Here is an 18,133-nt window from a genome sequence, read left to right as displayed (position 1 = left end):
CAATCCAGAGGGCCCAGCACTCTGCTCCCTTGTTTATCCAACCCTCCCCCACCCCCACACGCCCCAGCTGTGGACTGGGAGAACAGCAGAGCCAGCGGGCGTGACCTGCAGAGGCCCGTCCGGTCAAGGCCTTAACTGTGTAAAAGGAGAAACCGAGGACTGTCACAGATCCAACTGCCTTGGGGCAGTGCCTGGCACACAGCCAGCGTAGGAATGGCCTCCGCCCTGGTGAACCCCCTGGACACACACCTGCCCTGCTGTCCCCTCCTGGGTCTCAGACATGGGGGGTTCCTTGAGAGTGTCCTGCCGCTGCTGCACAGCCATCTGCGGACACGCGCTCGGCCCTTTCCACGGGTCCCCATAAATCATCTTGTCACGGGCTGCTGCTTCTCTAAACTTCCTTTGCTGTGTTTACATCTGGGGTAATGAGGGGTGAGGGGAGGCCGGCCTGCTCCAGGTGGTGTCCTGGCCAGGCGCTTCGGCCCCGTCGTCACTCGCTCTTCCCTTCTCTCACTCATGCATGCAGTCAACAAACCCTCAGGGAGGACTCCGGTGACCCAGAGAAGTCCAACTCAGTTCTGGTGCCCAGGGCCTCCTAGCCTAGAAACATAGGCGAGGAACTGCCATCTGTGTAACTGCCGGGACAGGGCACCCAATGGGGGAGGCGAGGGTGTGGGTGGTGGGGAGAAGATTGTGGGATGTGGGGGAGGACAGCACAGAAAACAGGCTCTGGGGAGGAAGGCGAAGAGGGAGGAGATGCTTGCCAGGTGAGGGCAGCAGGGGCATCTGCAAGGTGCTGGACACATGTGACTCTTAGCATTAGACACACCTCCCGGTTCTGATGCCATACCTGACTTGCCACCTGGTCTCGGGTAAGTTACCTGACCTTGCTGAACCTCAGTTTCCTCCTTGGTCTAAAAAAGCCTATTTCCAGGACTCGACAGGATTGGGGACGTGATGGATGTAAGTGGCTGGCACAGAGCAGGAGCTCAGCAAATGTCCATTCACATCCACCCCCGCAGAGAGAGAAGCAAGGACAAAGGTGGGGGGTCGGCCATGCATGGCCTGCTGGGGGGCAGCGCAGAGCCTGGTATCCCCCAGGGGGAGGGCCAGCGGGTGAGGCGGAACGAGGCAAAGGCTCTGCCCCCAGGCTGAGAGGCAGGAAGTTCACCTGGTGGGAGAAGGGGGAAGCACTGAAGGATCTCAGGCTGAGGAGGGCGATGGGCTAGGGTATCACTGTAGGTCCCACAGACCTCTTGGGACCCTGCTTCAGGGTCACAGGTGGAAGACAAGCTGGGGAGAGGGGATGGAGAGAAGAGGGTGGATCCAGTGGGATTTATGGGGAAGAAAATGAGAAAACTCTGAATGGAATTAAAGCTCCAAGGAAAACGGTTTTGTCAGAAGGGCTACAGGTGGGTCCCAGGTTCCCCCTAGAGAGCTCTCCTCTGCTCCTTCTCGGAGAATCGGGAACTTATGACTCCAGGAGGATGGATGGGGTGAGACCCAAGAATGACAGAAGCTGCCCCCTGTGCCTAGGCAGCTCGAGAGCTCAGGGTTGGCTTCCTCCATGATCCAGAGAAACTTTCAACAGACAGGCTGCCAGTTGGTGGAAATTTCCTTCTCTGACCCAACCAGATGGAGGAGTTATCCAACCACAATTTACCTGTTGGGACCAAGAAGGCGCTCCCTCTTGCCAAAGAAAAGCTGTTTTCTTCTTCTGAAACCAGGCTCTGTGTTTCAGAGAGACATGTTGTGAAAAGGAAACCGTTTGGAGTCATTTGCCGAAATTTACCTCTCAGACGTGGTTAGGGGCTGGGGGTCTGTGGCTGGAGCTGACAGCCCCGCCTCCTGTCACCCTGTGGACTGGACCCACCGCTGGCCAGGTCTCCTGGTTGCCAGGCGGGCTGATGGGGGCCCTGGGTGAAAGGCCTGACTGGAGTGCTTTATGGGCTGCCAGCCTCCGCCCCTGTCTGCCCCACGCCTCCCTGGCAGCCTGCGAGCCCTCCCCAGGGCTGAAGGAAGTGGCTCTCGGTAACTCTGTGTCCTTGCTCCCGGTCTGAAGGGGGCGGCCCATGCTGGGCATGGGAGCCAAATGTGTCAAGGCCAATAACAGCCTCAGGGGTGCCTCCGCCTTGGCAGGCCAGGCCGGTGGAGGCTCTGCAGACACACGTTTCCCGGTAACCCAAGTCGGGCTCTTTGAAGCCAGCACAGGCCCAAAGGAGCAAAAGACTTGATGCTTATTCCCTGAAAGTCTTTTTAAGAGAGCGCACACCCTGCACTTTAAGATAGTGGATTTGACTGTGTTCAACTGCCTGTCGATGATTCAGAGACTTGGCTGAGGGAGGCTCCTGAAGGGGATTCCTGTGCGACCCTGGGAAGCCCCCACTCCAGGCTTGGCTCACCATCTGTAAGTGAGGAGCCAGGTCCGTGTTTCCCAGAGCTGCTCAGACTCCCAGCGCACATTCAACACAACGGCTTTGCAGGCCCCCACATGGCCGGTTCTGACACATGAGGTCTGGGGCCTGGGATATTATTTACAAGTACCCAAGGTGATTCTTTCTGGGAATGCTGAGGAAAATCTCAGATGATGATCTTTAGGGTCCAGATGGAGACTCTGAGTCTCCGAAGGCCCAGTACCGAGGCACAATGTCCATTTCCCACAGGGTTTATCACAAATCCCCTATCCCCTCCCGAGCCAAGCCCACAGCCATCACCTGCCATCTCTCGCTTGCACAGCAGGATACCCCCTGCAACCTCCCTGCCAGGGTGTCGGCCACTGAGACCATCCAGGTGCAGGGAGCTCACCGCCTCCTGATGCAGCTGCCCTGTTCCATTTTCTCCTATTTTCACCTTCTGGCTCATGGGACAAATGGAGCCTACTTTGCACCCCAGGTGCATCCAAGAAAGGTAAGGACAAAGCAGACTTTTGTCTAGTGTACCTGAAGGAAGCTTCTATCCCTCACCTTTAAATGGAGAAAATTGTATTTGTCCTCATTTTGAGAATAAAAATTAAGTCAGGTATGAGCACGCTCTACAAACCCTGAAGGATAAACAGGAGGATCCTTTGAGAACAGAAACAATCCAGTTTCTGATCAAGTATCCACCTGCCACGCTTCCTTGAATGGGGCTAGCGGATAACAGAGCGTGCCCAGCCCTAGTGGGTCTGAGGTAGGCTCACTGGGAGAGACGCCCAGCTCCCGGCAGACCTGCTCCTCCCAGCTCACCTGTCCTCGATGCGGACCCAGAGGTCATTGAACTGCCGCGGCCGCTGGTGTTTGTTCTGTCGCTTGTGCCATTTCTTCTGCCGCCCAAACTCCTCCAGCTGGCTGAGGCTGTCGGGGAGCAGGAGGTGTGGGGACAGGGCTGGGTCCTCCTCCTCTGGCGGGGCGGTGGGGGTCGCCGAGGGAGCCGTGGGGACAGCAGCAGCTGGGGTCGCTGGGGCGGGGCTTACAGAAGTCCCCTCAGGTGGAGGTATTGGGCTCTGGGTTACAGGGCTGGAAAAGGGCAACAGCACGTGAGGCACGTGAGGAGCATGTTATTCATGTGGAATGGGGAATGCAATTCACTGGGAACGTTGTCATGGCAGGAGAAGATGCCAGGGTGCCCTGGCTGAGTCACCCAGGAAAACCACTGCCTGGTGTTGAGAGACAAAGTTTTGATTCATTCCTTCATTTATTGATTCAATAAATATTTATTGAGCATCTATCCTGCACCAGGTACTTTTTAGGAAGTAGGCACCAGCAGTGACCAAAACAGAAAAAGCCCCTGCCCTCTTAGAGCTTACATTCCGGAGCAGAAGACAGAGGGTAAGATGTGCAGGATGTCAGATGGTAGTAACTGCTGAGGAGACAAATAAAGCAGAGGCAGACAGGAGAGCATGGGCGTGGGGGATGCTAGGCAGGGAGGCAGTCTGGTCCCTGCCAGTGACATTTGAGCCCAGAACAGTAGGAGGTGAGAGAGTGAGCCTTAGGCAGGTCTCTGGGGTCATATCTGATCTTGGTCTCATTCACTCAACAAGCTCTAGCTGGGGGACTTCGGGCCAGTTACCTAACTTGGCTGTGCTGTGCCTCAGTCTCCTGCTCTGGAAAATGGGGATGTCACAGCTGGCATCTCACAGCAGCATCACACCGACTTTGTAAGCTGACACAGGCAAAGTACTCAGAACAGCACTTGGCAAAGAGTCAGCAGCTGAAATATTATAGTAATTAACAAACTTAAATATGAAATATTACTGCTGTTGCTGTGTCATTTGTCCAACCATCCAGTCACACATTTACCACCTATCTCCTGAGCACCTTTGCAGGGGAGGCAGGACAGTGCTGAGCAGCTTAGAGCTCAAGCTGGAGGCAGACAGACATGGGCTCACATCCTGGCTCTGCATCCTCCGGGCTGTGTGACTGAGGGCAGTGATACAAGAGCCCAAGCAGCAGCCAGCTGTAAACAGGAGTAATAACACTGCTCACTTCATAGGGTTGTCATGAGGATGGAAGAGATGAGGTCCTAAAACAGTGCCTAACACAGCAAACGGAGCTGACTGCAGCAGGCACTGAAGCGAGATTAAGCATGTGTATGTGTGTGTGTGTGTGTGTGTTTGTGTGTGTGTGTGTGTGTGTGGAATCCACATTCCACACAGAGGGGCACAGACACCCCTTGGGAACACCCTCTGCTCCTTTCCCTTTTATTCTTTCTTCTCTGTGGTCCAAATGGAATTCCTCTGGGGACATCTGACCTGGGGGGGGAGGATGTTGGGCATGGTTCTGGGAATTACAAAGGCAAGGAGGTGCCCAAGGGAGCCTGTCCCCTGACTCCACTCTGGCATGCACGATGGGGTGAGGGGCTTCTCTCTCCTTGAAGGACAAAAGGCCATCATCTCAGCCTGTCCTCCCCCAGCCCCCACGGCAACCCCAGATTCCCAGGGTCCAGGAGATGCCGCAGCTGCTGGGGAGATAATTCAAAACAGGCAGACAAAAGGATGGATCCAGGAAGCACCTGTGGCCGATGATGGCTTTTATTGTTGGGGCCTCCTCGGCATTCCCCACCCCTCACCTCAGCCACAGGGTTTCAGGCTGCACTTGGAGACTCGGGCTGAGAGCAGGGCCTGGGGAGAGTAGGGGGACCCCTCCTCTAATGCCTGGGCTCTGAGCTGAATAGGAGCTGAGGCAGCCTTGCTGGCCCACCCGCCCCCCGTCCTGTCCAGATAGACACAATGAGCTTCCACATGAAGGTCCTTGGGGCTGGGAGGGGGAGCTTGAGGAAGGTCTTGTCCCCAAGGCTACCTTGGGTGCCTCAGCGCTCAACCACACGCCTACCCCTGGCCCAGTACAAACTGATTTGTGCTGTGTGCAAATGTTCAGGAAGAGCAGTCTGGTCAGGCTGACTCAGAAGATGAGAAGAGGGAGGAGTCCAACAGGAGAGTATTTATAAGTTCCCCTAGAAGTGCCATGGAGACAGGCAGGGCATGGGCCCAGAGACAGGAGACCAGAGGCTCGATGCCCCAGGAGACCCCAGGAGACCCCAGGCCTCATCTCTGCAGTTGAGATGTGAAGAGCAGGGCCACAGTCACTTCTGAGCACTCCCACCCTCGAGCCCCAGCCCCAGCCCCTGAGGGAGTATCGTTGTGGTTAGGCCCTTAGGGAGGCCCTAGAGCCAGGCTGCCATTGACAGGAGCTGTGTGTCCTTCTGCAAGTGGCTTCACGTCTCTGGGCCTCAGGTTCCTCAATTTTAAGGTGGGGATACTCATAGTTCCTCCCCCAGTGGTGGTTGTGAGGATTTAATGAGTTAAAAAGCTCTAAGAGCCCAGTATGCAGCGAGAAGGCAATAACCATTAGCTCTGACTAGTCAAGCTTCTTTTGGACGCTGGGTTTTATAACACCATGGAAGGGGACCGGAATTCCTTTGTGGCCATCCCTGTGGCCTGGTGAGGAAGGCTCCTGCTCAATGGTTGGAGCATGAGCCACATGGAACCCCCAAGTTTGAGGATTCTGTCATTGTCTTCCAGGGCTGCCCAGCACGCGCTGACACCTCTGCATGCCTGGCCTGGGGCTGGCACTGTGAACCACAGGTGGAGCTGGCCGACCCCTGCTCTTGGGAAACTTGTACCCGAGGTGGAGATGGGGGACAGGAAACTCCCACAGGAAGAGAAGATGGCCCTATATGGCTCTTTGGGTGGAGTGAGTGTGCCCTGGCAGGAAAGTTAGGGTGAGGGACAGAGCCAAGAGGCAGCATTGGAGAAGATGTGGTCAGAGAAAGGAAAGGACCAGATCTGAGCGAGGCTGAGCTCCCCACAGGGAAGAGATCAGGCCACTGCTCGTCCTAACCATGGCCTCATCTCCATTCAGGGCCTGGGCATCCCCAGGTCTTCTAGGCAGCAACTCGGGAGTCCTACAGAGTCCTTCTACCTGACCCAATTACCAGTCTCTAAACCTGGAGTATCTCTCAAAACCTAATGCTCCTCCATTCCCACCGCCACTGCCCCCTGCTACTACCCTGACCTCCTGCCAGGATTGCACATCAGCCTCCTTCACTCTCTCCCCACCTCCAGCCCAGTCCCCACTCTTGGAAGCCTGGTCAAGGCTGGTCCCTGGGAGACCTGGTCTCACCAGAGGCTTCTTCATGACTCTCCCTCGCAGGCCTGAGCAGGAAGGCGGGGTGCAGCCTGCCATGCAGCACGTGGTCAGGCATGGCCTGTGGACTGGCAGCAGCAGGGCAGCCAGTCCCACGCCCCCAGATGCCCGGCTGCTCACCTGTAGATGGTCTGCCCAGCGGGCGTGTGCTCTACCTCCAGCCCTGCCTGCCGAAGGACGTCGATGACCGTGTTGTTCCCCAGAAAGTGACCTGGAACACAAAAGACAAAGTCGGCTCAACCACGTGCCATATCACCAGCAACTGAGGACAGCCTCAGGCCAGCGACCTACATCAAAGTTAAGGGCCAGAGTCCCTGAAAGGCAATACAGTGTAGCTGGAAGAGGTGCCAAGGCCACCCTACCTGGGTCCAAATCCTGGCTCTGCTGCTCAATGGTTATACCACCCTGTGCCTCAGTTTCCCCATCTGTAAAGTGGGAATGATTGTATAACAGCCTCTAGAATTGTTGGGAGGACTCTGGGGACAGTGGCTGGCATGCGGTAAAGGCTCATGGTGTTTCCTGTTGCATTACTATACCTCACACCATTAAGCTGACCCCAGTCCTGGACTGTCCAGGCAGGGACAACCGCCAGCAGTCGTGCAAAGCCCAGCTCTGAGAAAACCTCTTCCAAGAAGCCCTCCAGCCTCAAGAGGTGTATGACCCATCTTTCTCGATTCCACCAGCAACTTGAGGCTCTCTCCCTCAGCACAGGGTTGGGGTTCTGTGTGTCCATGGCTGTATCCTCACCAGGCTCCATGGGGCAGAGCCTACATGGTCACTGCCTCACTCACGCTCAGTTGGCAGGAACTGAGGTTTGAGGATTCATTTGTTCACCATCTATCCAGCATTTATGGATCACACACTATGACCCAGACCCTGGCGCGGCCCTGAGGACTCACTGAGGTGTTAGATTCTGGGGAAGGAGACAGTAACAGAGCCCCACTGACTGCAGGATCCAGCAGACGGTGGCAGTGGCATGGGGAGGGTGGGTACAGACACAGAACTGAATCCTGCCAAGGAGGCCTTGCTGGTTGTGTGTGGGAGGGTCTCCATCTCACCCTCTACCCACTAACCAAACATTCATGATGCACCTGCTCTGTGGCCAGCCCTGGGCTGGACACCGAGAAGACAGAAATGAATCCTTTGGTCCACAGCCTCAGGTGAGGCCAGGCATGGTCTTGTGGCAGGACTCAGGCTCGAGGTCTGAGAACACAGTGGAGGCTCTCCCAGGATCCAGTTAGGGAGAGTCCTTGGGAGGCCCACGGACTGTGGAGGCAGTACCTGCTGGGAGCTAACCCCGCAGTGAGCCGCTTCTCGTCGCTGGGCCTCCGGCTCCCCACCTGTCCAGCGCCGGCAGAGTGCTGGCGGCTGCTGCGCTCTCAGCCCACGTGCCTGCCCTGCAGCCGCACTCACATGGGCTGTGTGCTCCCCTCCTGCTCACCACTCATCCCAGAGCCCGGGGGGGAGGACCCTGCGCTATTACTCTGATTGCCTGTGACGGGTGGTGACAGGTGGGAAGCCGGAAGGTCAGCATGTTGACAGCCCCAGGGAGGTCCAAGGAGCACAGAAGAAAGTGGGCGAGCTGTGGGGGAGCAGAGAGCCTCCGGCCCAGAAGATGCGAGGCTGGGGCCGCTCAGTGGCTAGAGCAGAGGGGCGGACCCTGTGGCCCCATGCTGGCCAGCCCTGCACACCTCTGGGCTGGTTTCACGACTCCCCAGCAAGTCCCCTACCCAACAGTCTCTCTCTCAGTGGCCTGCCACAGTCCCTGAAATCTGCAAAAGATCGCAGGCTTGAGCTGCAAGACTCAGACTAGAACCCACCACACTCACTCTGAGATCTTGCACTACGCCCAGATGCTCTCAGTGCCTCCCTGTACAAGGGAAGGACTGGGCTGCGTGACGGGCTCCGGGCTCCCCTCACTCTCACTTTCATGTGGAAGGCATTCGTTTGACTCCAGATGCCCTCGTGAAAATGGACTCTCCCTCTCTCCTTTTCTCCACCTATTCATTGCATTTATCTGACGAGCACTGAGTGCATATCCAGTGCTGGACAGTGGCGAACACGTGCCTGTTCCAGGCACTCATGATCTCCAGAATCAAGGTCTTTTGATCAGGGTAGGTACTAGGCTGAGGGAAGCACATGAGATGGTGAGGGTGCACAGGACACCTCTAATCCAACCTGGGAGCAGGGCAGACTTCCTGGAGAAGGCACTGTTAGCTGAGGGATGCGATCAGTGTTAGCTGGGTGAGGATGAGAGTGACGCTGCCCTTGGAGAGGTTCCGGGGGAATCCCATGTGCAAAGACTAGGAGGTCAGTGAGGCTCACTTGGGAAGCCAACTGCAGAAGACACACAGATAACACCCTCTCAGCCCTGGCCATGACTCAGTGCTGTTGAGGCTCCTGCCAAAGCTGTGAGTCTCCTGTATGTGATCTGGAACCATCAGTTGCCTCAGTTTCCCTGTGTGTCAAATGGGCCTGGATATCTGCAGTCGCCTCCTTGGGGAGGCTGTAAAGTCCTAATGAGGCAGGAGAGGTGAATGTCCTTTGGAAAAGCCCAGTGTACACTCTTGAGTGATGGGCTAAGCCAGTCCCTGGCTGGGCCACAGAGTCAGCCCCACTCTTGCCCACCCCCAAGCATGATCAAGCTGAAAGGGGGACCAGGCGTGGTGGCCTCCAGTGCACAGGCTGCAGGAACTCCCTGCCAGCAGCTCTTGGAATGCCCTCCTGGCAGCCAAGGCAATTTCTTCCCAGCCTCCATGGAGACCCGTTTAAAGACAGGGGCCTCCAGGCCCAGCAGTGGTCCCTGCAGAGGATTTCAAGAGCTGCAGGGAAAGCAGGCCACCTCAGGCTGCACTCGAGCAGCACAAATATTTCCTGATGGCTGTGTGGCCACTCTAAAAGGAGCATTCCTGGAGCTGGTGGTAGGGGCATTCGGAGGGGCCCGAGACTTACGGGATGCTGGCCAGGCCCTGTGCACTGCCTGGCAACGTTTCAGTGTCTGGTCTGCACCCCGTCTGGTCCCTCCACCTCAGCGGTTCCAGATCCTTACTATGTATTTTAAGACCCTAAACAGCAGACTTTAGATACTTTGAAAAGTAGGAAGCAATCGGCCTTGGGTTTTTTTTCAAATTCCTATCGCCTCCTCTAAGCCACCAGCACCTTCACCTCCTTCCTTCCAGGGCAGGGAGGTGTCCTTCCCCTGCAGGGGCAGCTCCTGACACAGCTCCAGGAAGCCCCCTCCCATGTGGCTCCTGCCCCAAGACTGTATGGAGCAGAGCAAGCGGTAACTCCCACACCCTGGTTCCCATCCTCACCCTCTTTGGGGCTGGTTTTCACAGGACCCCGTATTCTGTCTTGTTTTCTTCACACTCCTCTCACTGCTGCCTGTCCTTCCTCCTGGTGGCTCCTCCTTCCCCTCCCCAATAAATGTGGGCACCCTGGGAACCCTGTCCACAGACCTCTTTTCCCTCTCTATTTGCAATTCGTGGACAAATCATGGACAAATCATCCACCCATACAGCTTCAGTCAGCACACAATGCTGACCACTCTGGACCCCCTGCCCTAGCCCAGACCCATCTGTCCAGTGGCCTCCTGGGTGTCTCCATCCAACATCCTCCAGAGCCTCAGCCTCCTCCCTGGGATGTCTCAGCCAAGCCTCGCTCTCCAAGTCAGACAGGCCTGTCTTCACTCTTCCTTCTCCCTCCTCGTCCTCATCCAATCAGTCACCAGAGTCCCCGGGATCTCACCTCCTAACACTGCTTGACCCTGGCCCAGGTCACCATCACCTTCTGCCTGAATCACCACAGACAGCATCCTCCTTGCCCTCTCCTGCTCACCCTCCTCACTGCGGCTGGAGTGGTCTCCCCACACCCCAGAGCTGCCTCTGTCAGAACGTGTTCCCAACCAGCCACGTGAGGGGAGACCGAGAGCTTTTCGAGGGCAGGGGCCATGTCTGATTCATCTTTGTCCCCAGGGTTAAGCCCAAGTCTGGCACATGGTGGTGGCTCTGTGAATGTTTGCTGAATGAATGAAGGACAGTATCTGTTACTCCGTATCCTTTCCATGAGCTCATCGTATCCCCAGGAGACCCGAGCTCATGGACCCCTCCCCTCGAAGCCCAGCCCAGCCCCGTGGTGATGATCTTGCAGATTCCACCAGTCCTGGGAGCTTGGCTCTCAGAGCAGCTCCGGAGTCAGGGCCCGGTGCACGTTGTCCCCAAGGGCTGGCGGACAGGGCTTGGGCTTGCCTCCAAGGTCACAAATCCTGAAAAAGGCACCACACCCATCCTGGAACCTGCAGGGAAGGTGTAGAAAGTTTCCAGAGGGGCCCCACAGTGCTGGGGCTTAGCCTGTGTGGCTTGCCCAGGCTCTCGGAGTCTCCTGGCCACTGCTCAGCAGCTCCCTCCAGCGCTGACAGCTGTTCTCTGGCCAGCTCTCTGCAGGAAGACATGTCCCATTTCATCTGCTGAGGCTGCATAGATGAGGAAAGGAGGCAAGAGAGGGAAGATGAGGGGTAGGCACACAGAGCCCCGAGACAAACAGTTGGGGGAGAGACACACAGAGAGGGGAGAGACACTCACAGAGACAGACAGGCAGAAGAAAAGCCCCAGAACACAAGGAGACAGAAGGAGGAGAGGAGGGAGGAGAGAGGGGCTGGAAGACAGACTATAACAGACATACAGAGACACAGAGACAACAGTAGGGAAGGACAGAAAAGGAGAGACATCGGGACAGAGAGAAAAAGATAGAAAGAGACAGGACAGGGCAAAGAGATGCAGAGATGGAGAGAGAGGGAGAAAGAGGAGAAAGAGAACCCAGAAATGAAAACAAACGGCAGGGTGGAAGACAGGCTGGTACACTGAAGACATCAGGGAAGACTTCCTGGAGGAGGGGTCCATGGAGTCAGGACTCCCAGGATGGGTGGATTCAAACAGAGTTACAGGCGAGGACAGGCAAGGGGAGGAGCAAGGGCCTGGGAGAGGACTATAGGCTTTACAAATGGTGAGGCTGATTTGATGGTTGTCTCCCCTGACCCCACAAGCCAGAGTGCCCCTTAAAGGACATCCTCTACAGGCAGGGAAGGCGTCCTGCTCTGAGTGGGCACAGCTCCATGATGCTTCAGTGCAGAGACAAAGGTTCCCCTTCTTCCAGGCACAAGCAGGCCTGTGCCAGGGCACCAGGCTCCCTGAACTGAGCATAGGCTGGGTCTAGCCCCTACCTGTCAGCTGGGCACAGTCTGACACCCTCCATTTACACTCTGACATGAAAGACAGGTAGGACAGAGCTAAACTTCCTTTCCTGAGGTTAGGACAGAAAACCTGGCTCAACAGACAACCAGCTGTGTGACCTCAGGCGGTTTTCTTCTCTCTGCACCTCAGTTTCCCCATCTGGTCTCATGGATCCTCCCACCTCTACGAGTCCATGATTTGATGACCTGAACACAAACTCCTCCTCAGCGAGTCTCCTAGGCACATGATGCTTCTCATTTCATCCTCACAGCAGTCTTTCCAGGTACCCCCTGTTTACAGATAAGGGAACGGGAGCCCAGCAAGGAGATGAAGCTTGCTCAAGGTCACACAGCCAGTAAAAGGCAAAGCTCGGGCTTCCACCCAGAGTTCTAGTTCCACCCAATGCCCTAGGTCACTGCACAGCCAATACACCCACTCGGAAGCACTGGTGGCCATGAAGGGTCCCAAGTTCATGTTTTGGGGCAGGGAATTGTCAGAAACCTTCCAGGGTTCAGGAGATCGGAGAGGAAAGTGTGTGAGTGTTCGGCACGAAGAATATGCCAATTAACAGGGTAATTTCAAGACAGTGTTGGGGGGCCGGGCAGAGGGGAGGAGGGGAGAACCAGATGTTCCCACAAAGGCTCCAAAGTAACACGGGCTCCCCTCAGCCAACACACATGTTTTCTCTCCAGTGAGCCCAACAAGTTTCCAGTTTTCTCTTCCTGGAAGAGGAGCCCAAGCCCACATTTATGTTCCGTCTGAAATTAATGCAAGGGAAACTTTCAAGTGCTAATCTAGCTGCCAGGTCAGCCACCGGATATCAATCAACAGTGGTGTTTGTTTTCCCGAGAAAGTGTGACAGGAGGGTTAGACAGATGGACCTGGGGATGGATGGACAACTGGGGGTAACTTGGGGCTTCGAATCTCCCGAGGAGGGTCCACCTGGGAAATCGGCAGAACCGAGCTTGCTTTCTGCCACTCTGCTGGCCAGGCAGGGCTGGGCTGGGGCCTCTTCAGTTCAGCAGGGACTGATACAACATCTCCCCTGGACCCAGTCCTGTGCCAGGAGCTGAGACGCATGGTCCCACCTTGAAGGAGGTCACAGTGTGGAGGGGAGACAGGCACACAAATGATCACTGGGCAGTGAGGAGGGACACTGGGGGCAACAGGGCTGAAGTCTGGGACACAGATGCGGCGCTGAGCCTCAGGGGAGCTGGAGGGAGGGAAGAGGAGGGGCCTTCCGACAGAGGGCACAGCACGTGCGTGAGCACAAAAGGGAAAAGGGTGTGGGTGTGCGGGCCACCACCAGTAGTTCTGGGTTGTTGAAATACACTGTGAAAGGGGAGGTGGCAATGGCGAGGGTTGGGGCAGGGGGGGACAAGATATTGGATCCTGAATTGCCATAAGACAAGACTAAGGGGGCAGGTTTCAGCTGGGCCCAAAGAACACTCTCCCAGGCAACTCTCTGGCTCTGTAAGGGAGTGAGTGCCCCATCCCTGGAGGTGTGAAAGTAGAGCATCCATGAGCGCTTGTCAGGCCTGCACAGAGGGGATCCTGTCACCCTCTGGGGACCTGGCCATGCCTGGGTGGCATGTGATTCTGCCCCCTTTACCATCTGTTCCTTTCTGGAGGCTGCTAGAACCCAGAACGGCACAAATGAAAGACCCCCGACACTTCAGCTGGTCAGCTCAGGTCTGCTGTTGATGATGCCAAAATGGATACAAACGCCAAGAAAAGCACCCCCTCCCGGCATTGAGGCTGTACCCAACACTTTGGTTTGTTTCCTCACTTGACCGCACAGCAATCCTGCTGAGCCATAGATCTCGCCCAGGGCTGCGCAGGCAGGAGGGGGCAGAGCTGGGGTTGCCTGAGCTCACACACGGCTCAGTGTGCCCATTCAACGAGCTGCCAAAGCCGGGCTCTCTGGGCACAGGGCAGGCTCCGTCCAGGACCTCTGACATCTGTCTGACAGCTCCTCAGTTTGTGTACTTCCTCTTAGAAGTACACCCCCATCTCTCACCAGGCCCGTCCCTCTGAGCCAACCCTCTCGGTTCTTCTAAAATCCCCAGGGTGTGAGTCTTTCAGTTCCTTTGGGCCAGATCCTCTTTCAATCACTACCTGGTGTAGAGGTGAGGAAGCCTCCTCCTGGGCCCTGCCCCTGTGCACGGTGAGGACAGGAGCCCCATGGGCTCTGAGGAACATGCCCCCTAAAGGCCTGGAGCGGGCAGTGTTCCTCCACCAGCCCTTGCTGGGACCTCCTATGTGCCAGGCATGTGCCAGGCCCCAGGACCCTGAGATAAGTCAGACATGGTGCCCTTTCCTCCTGGGGCCCGACACCACCCTCGGCCCAGGCAGTGACTGTGCAGAGTGATTTGAGTTTAGCAGGAGGTACTGTGGGGACAGCCCCAGAGACGGAGCCTGTGATGGGTTCTGTGAACTGCAGGGGGCATAGTTACCACTTTTTACAACACCTGGAGGCTCCTTTCCTAGAATGTCAGCATCCAGCATCCCAGGAGAGGGCCCTGCTGGCCAACCACGTGGGCAGGGACAGGGCCCACTGCTCGGGAGCCTCACTATCCCTTGGTGCTGAGACAGGCTGTGTCTCCCTGCAGGGCACCAGCTGGGTCTCAGAGGTCCGAGCACTTCTGCCCCATTCCCCTGGAAAGCCCTGCTCTCCACTGGGTGGGAGTCCTGTTCTTGGAGGACTGTGTGCTCTGAAATAATCATGACGACGTAAGAGCTCCCTCTTATTGAGTGACGGTGCTGTACCAGGCCTGAGCTGCACAAGTGCCATCTGCTGACACGAGGCTCATCTTATAGAAGGACTCTGAGGGCTGAGAGAAGCCAAGTACCCAGTCTGCCCAGGCTCCTTCCTGCTAGGAGAGGCACTGGATTTCTCACTCAGGCAGCTGGGGCCCCGCAGCCCACGCTCTTCATCCAGGATGCTCTGCTCCCCCGGCCTTTCCCACACCCCAGCAAGAGTGCTGAGTCCCGAGCTGACGTGGAATGTGCCCCCGGGCTCACTGACTGACGCCAGCCTGAGATATGGGCCCTCTGTTCTTCTCGACTCGACCCTGTTCCAGAGGACAGAGTTGGTTCCAGTTAGGGACAGGCTAGCAGATGGGACGCTCCTCTGGCTGGCTGGATGCTTTGGGCTGAAACAGGAAGGGTGACTCTGGCCAAGGATCGCAGCCCGGAGCAGGCGTGCCAGCTACCAGATGTGTACATGGTGGGGCGGCAGGGCCTTTTGAAACACCGTTGGAAACTCTGAAACCCTTCTAGACTCTATGACCTCATGTTCCCACATGGGGCGTGTGGCAGGCCATGGGTGTTTGCCTGGGAGGAGAGGAAGCGGCTAGGCGTGTGCTATTTGCTGGGTGCCTGGTTTCTAGGACTACCAGGGCCCTGCAGGGGCCACGGCTGCTCTTCTGTGTTCAGCCATGAGCTCTGAGGGGCTTCTGTTCCTGAGGCCACTGAGGGGAGAACCAAAGTGGGAAGGAGATGGGTGTGGGTCCCTGAGGACTGTGGGGATGGGAGAGAAACTGGAAGGCAGTTGGACAAGCATTGGGGAAATTCCAACTGGTTCTCACCTCCTCCAGGAAGCTTTCTCTGACTTACCTTCCCTCCTAAACTATGAGCCGACAAATGTGCTCAGCATGAGCAGGGCTGTGATAGGGAAATCCTTTGGGACAATGGGAGCCCAGAGATGAGGTCGTGGAAGGCCCAGTCAGGAGATGGGAAGGGCAGTCTCAGGAGAACAGAGGGCCCAAATAGCAGCTGGATGGTTCTCTGAGGGAGACTGGTCATCAGGAAGAACGGCTTAGTCAGTGTTGGCCATCGTTTCACTCCAGTTCTAGGATTCTCTCACTTCCCATCTGCACCTCGATTTACCCATCTGCCAAATGGAATAATAAAGATCATCCTGCCTCCCCCAAGAAGCACTGAGAATGTGAAAGTCCTGTGAGTTGATGGGTATGGGTGGTCTTCAAGCATGATGGTGCCCACTCTCCAAGGAGCAATTGCTGTTGTTACTAATTTTAAAATGTTACCCGTGTTTGGCGTGCCAGGCTTCTATCTCTCCTTTCTCTCAAGCCTGGGGCTTCATTATGAATCAACTTTTGTGTCCCAGCCCCAGAGGCGTGCTCCCAATTACGGGTCGGAGCAGTCCTGCATGGAGGGATTTCCAGTCTCTGGAAGGTTCTTAGCTCCATATTCCACCCAAGGAATCCAAGAGCAGTTGACGCAAACTCTGCTAGAGTGTTAGGATGCTATGGTGACGAGAGATTGGGAGATCAGGACAGCACAGTCTTAGAATGATAGGCTGTTAAAGTTAAAGGACTTTGGGAGGGTCAGAAGTTAGAATTATATTCAGGTGGTAGCATGCTAGGGTTACAGAATACATGGTAAGCACTGGCTCTCAGAGTTCAAAATGAACGAGCCCTTCAGGTTGACTGCTCTGCCCTTGAGTCTGGCATCCAAGACGGCTGAACAAGGAAACACATCCTGAGAAAGCCCCAGTTCCCTGGAGCTAGGGACAAAATTGAAGCCTTTTTCTAGTGCCTGGGACTGAGACCTCCTGTCCCTCCACCCCAGAGGCTTGGGGCCCAGGAGATACCAAGTGACTGAATGGAATGTACTTGGTTCTCGGTGATCTGGTCTAGGATGTCTTTACAGAACATCTCCTAGGTGTTGGCAATTCTTCTGAGATATGGGCCCTGCCCTCGAGTAGTGGGACGCTCATTGAGCAGGGGTTGCTAGGACAAAATCAGGAGATGGGGGACAGCATCTACACTTACACCCTAGCTGTTCAGTGTTGCTGTAGAGAATATTACAACCTGTGACTTGGGACCACTGTAGGGTCACAGGCCCTCAACTACCAGTCAGCATGGCCTATGTTCCCAGTGATCAGAGCAGATATGGGGCAGTCATGTGGCCAAATCCTGGCCGACAGCAGAAATTGCTAATCAATCAGGACCTCTTCTCTGCTGAGCTCCGATGTGGTATTGACATCCTTTACACCACCACACTCCAGGCAGCCATATCAATCCATCACAGTTGGCCCATGAGGTGAAATTCATTTACCTTCCTGTCCTATGTCAATTCTTGTAGCCAATCTCTCTTGAATTTATGTCAAATGTTTTCCTCTCTTCAAACCAAGAACCCCCCTTCTTCTCCACCTTCCTCCTCTTTCTCTGCACATGACTTCAACTTCTACTTCCTAGAGAGGAGCTCTGATTAGAAACCATCAGATCACCTTTCCACGACCAAATTACCTGTCTGCCAGCCTCCTCCCTCCTCCAATTACAGGTGAGGCAGTGCCCTTCTCTATCAGGCCAAACCCTCTGCCTGAGCTCTGGCCACCACCTTTCCTGCTTCTTGGAACCTGGGGCTAGTAACTTCCAATTTCTCTCCTGTATCATCAGCCTCACCTCTCCACTGTCCACTTCTCATCATGGTTTAAGCATGCTCAGTTCTCTTTTATCTTAAGACAAGGTGGGTGGATGGGGGGAACAACATGTTTACTGACTTTTAATTTTGCCAAGTAAGGCCATTTGTCTTATAACACCATCATTGTTTTTTAAAGCAAAAGATATTTAACTTCAAATACAGTAGAAAGGAGATAATTTCAGAATATAAGCCTGTAAACTGAATAAATGTCACTAATTAAAAATTCACTACCTTGTACTTATTTCTCTCAGTTATCTATAGACCAGAGGAAATCCGAAGATATGCTTCAGATCTTTCAGGACCCTCAGCCTCAGCTTGTCCACCTGCATGGGCCTGGCAGTCAGGGATCAGCCCTCCCTTCCCCCTGGGCCAGCACACCCCTCCCTGGCAGCAGCCTGGCTCCTTCCAGAACATCTGGGTTTGCACCCTGGCCACAGCCACCTCCCAGAGAGGCAGGGGTCCCCAGATGTCATCCAGGCCTGCTCAGAGTTGTCACACACATCTACACCCCCACTGGCCCTGAACCTGTTAAAAACTTCCAGACTGCACCTGGATACACAAACGTGACGGACACTGAAGGAGGGTGTTCTGCGGAATGCACCAGCTACAAAGACACTCTGCCAGAAAATCACCAGCCTTTCCACAGTATACAGCAAGGGCACCACGTACCGGGGAAACGGCCAGGGCTGGGACCCAGGGGGCCGGGATTCAAGCTGGAAGGCTGCCTGCATGACCTGAGGAAGCCATTCATCTTTGCTGGGCCTTAGTTTCCACCTGCAATATGAGTATAATAAAACTCATCTTGTGGTGTTATTGTGAAGATCAGAGGTAATG

At 55.5% G+C, this 18,133-nt stretch overlaps 1 protein-coding gene across 1 annotated transcript in view; it reads right to left on the bottom strand.

Annotated features, from left to right (window-relative positions):
- The window catches only part of TRABD2B (TraB domain containing 2B), a 212,250-nt gene that overhangs the window by 9,359 nt on the left and 184,758 nt on the right, over window positions 1-18,133 (bottom strand). Inside the window, exons 5-6 of the mRNA XM_074376521.1 lie at window positions 6,744-6,834; window positions 3,225-3,494 (exon numbers count right to left, since the gene is read on the bottom strand). Coding sequence (XP_074232622.1) covers window positions 3,225-3,494; window positions 6,744-6,834 — 361 coding nt within the window. The remainder of the gene's footprint in view (window positions 1-3,224; window positions 3,495-6,743; window positions 6,835-18,133) is intronic.

Source organism: Camelus bactrianus, chromosome 13, assembly GCF_048773025.1.
Source record: "Camelus bactrianus isolate YW-2024 breed Bactrian camel chromosome 13, ASM4877302v1, whole genome shotgun sequence".
Classification (NCBI taxonomy): Eukaryota; Metazoa; Chordata; class Mammalia; order Artiodactyla; family Camelidae; genus Camelus; species Camelus bactrianus.
Note: the sequence above shows the minus strand (reverse complement) of the source record. Positions and strands in the feature narration are given on the sequence as shown.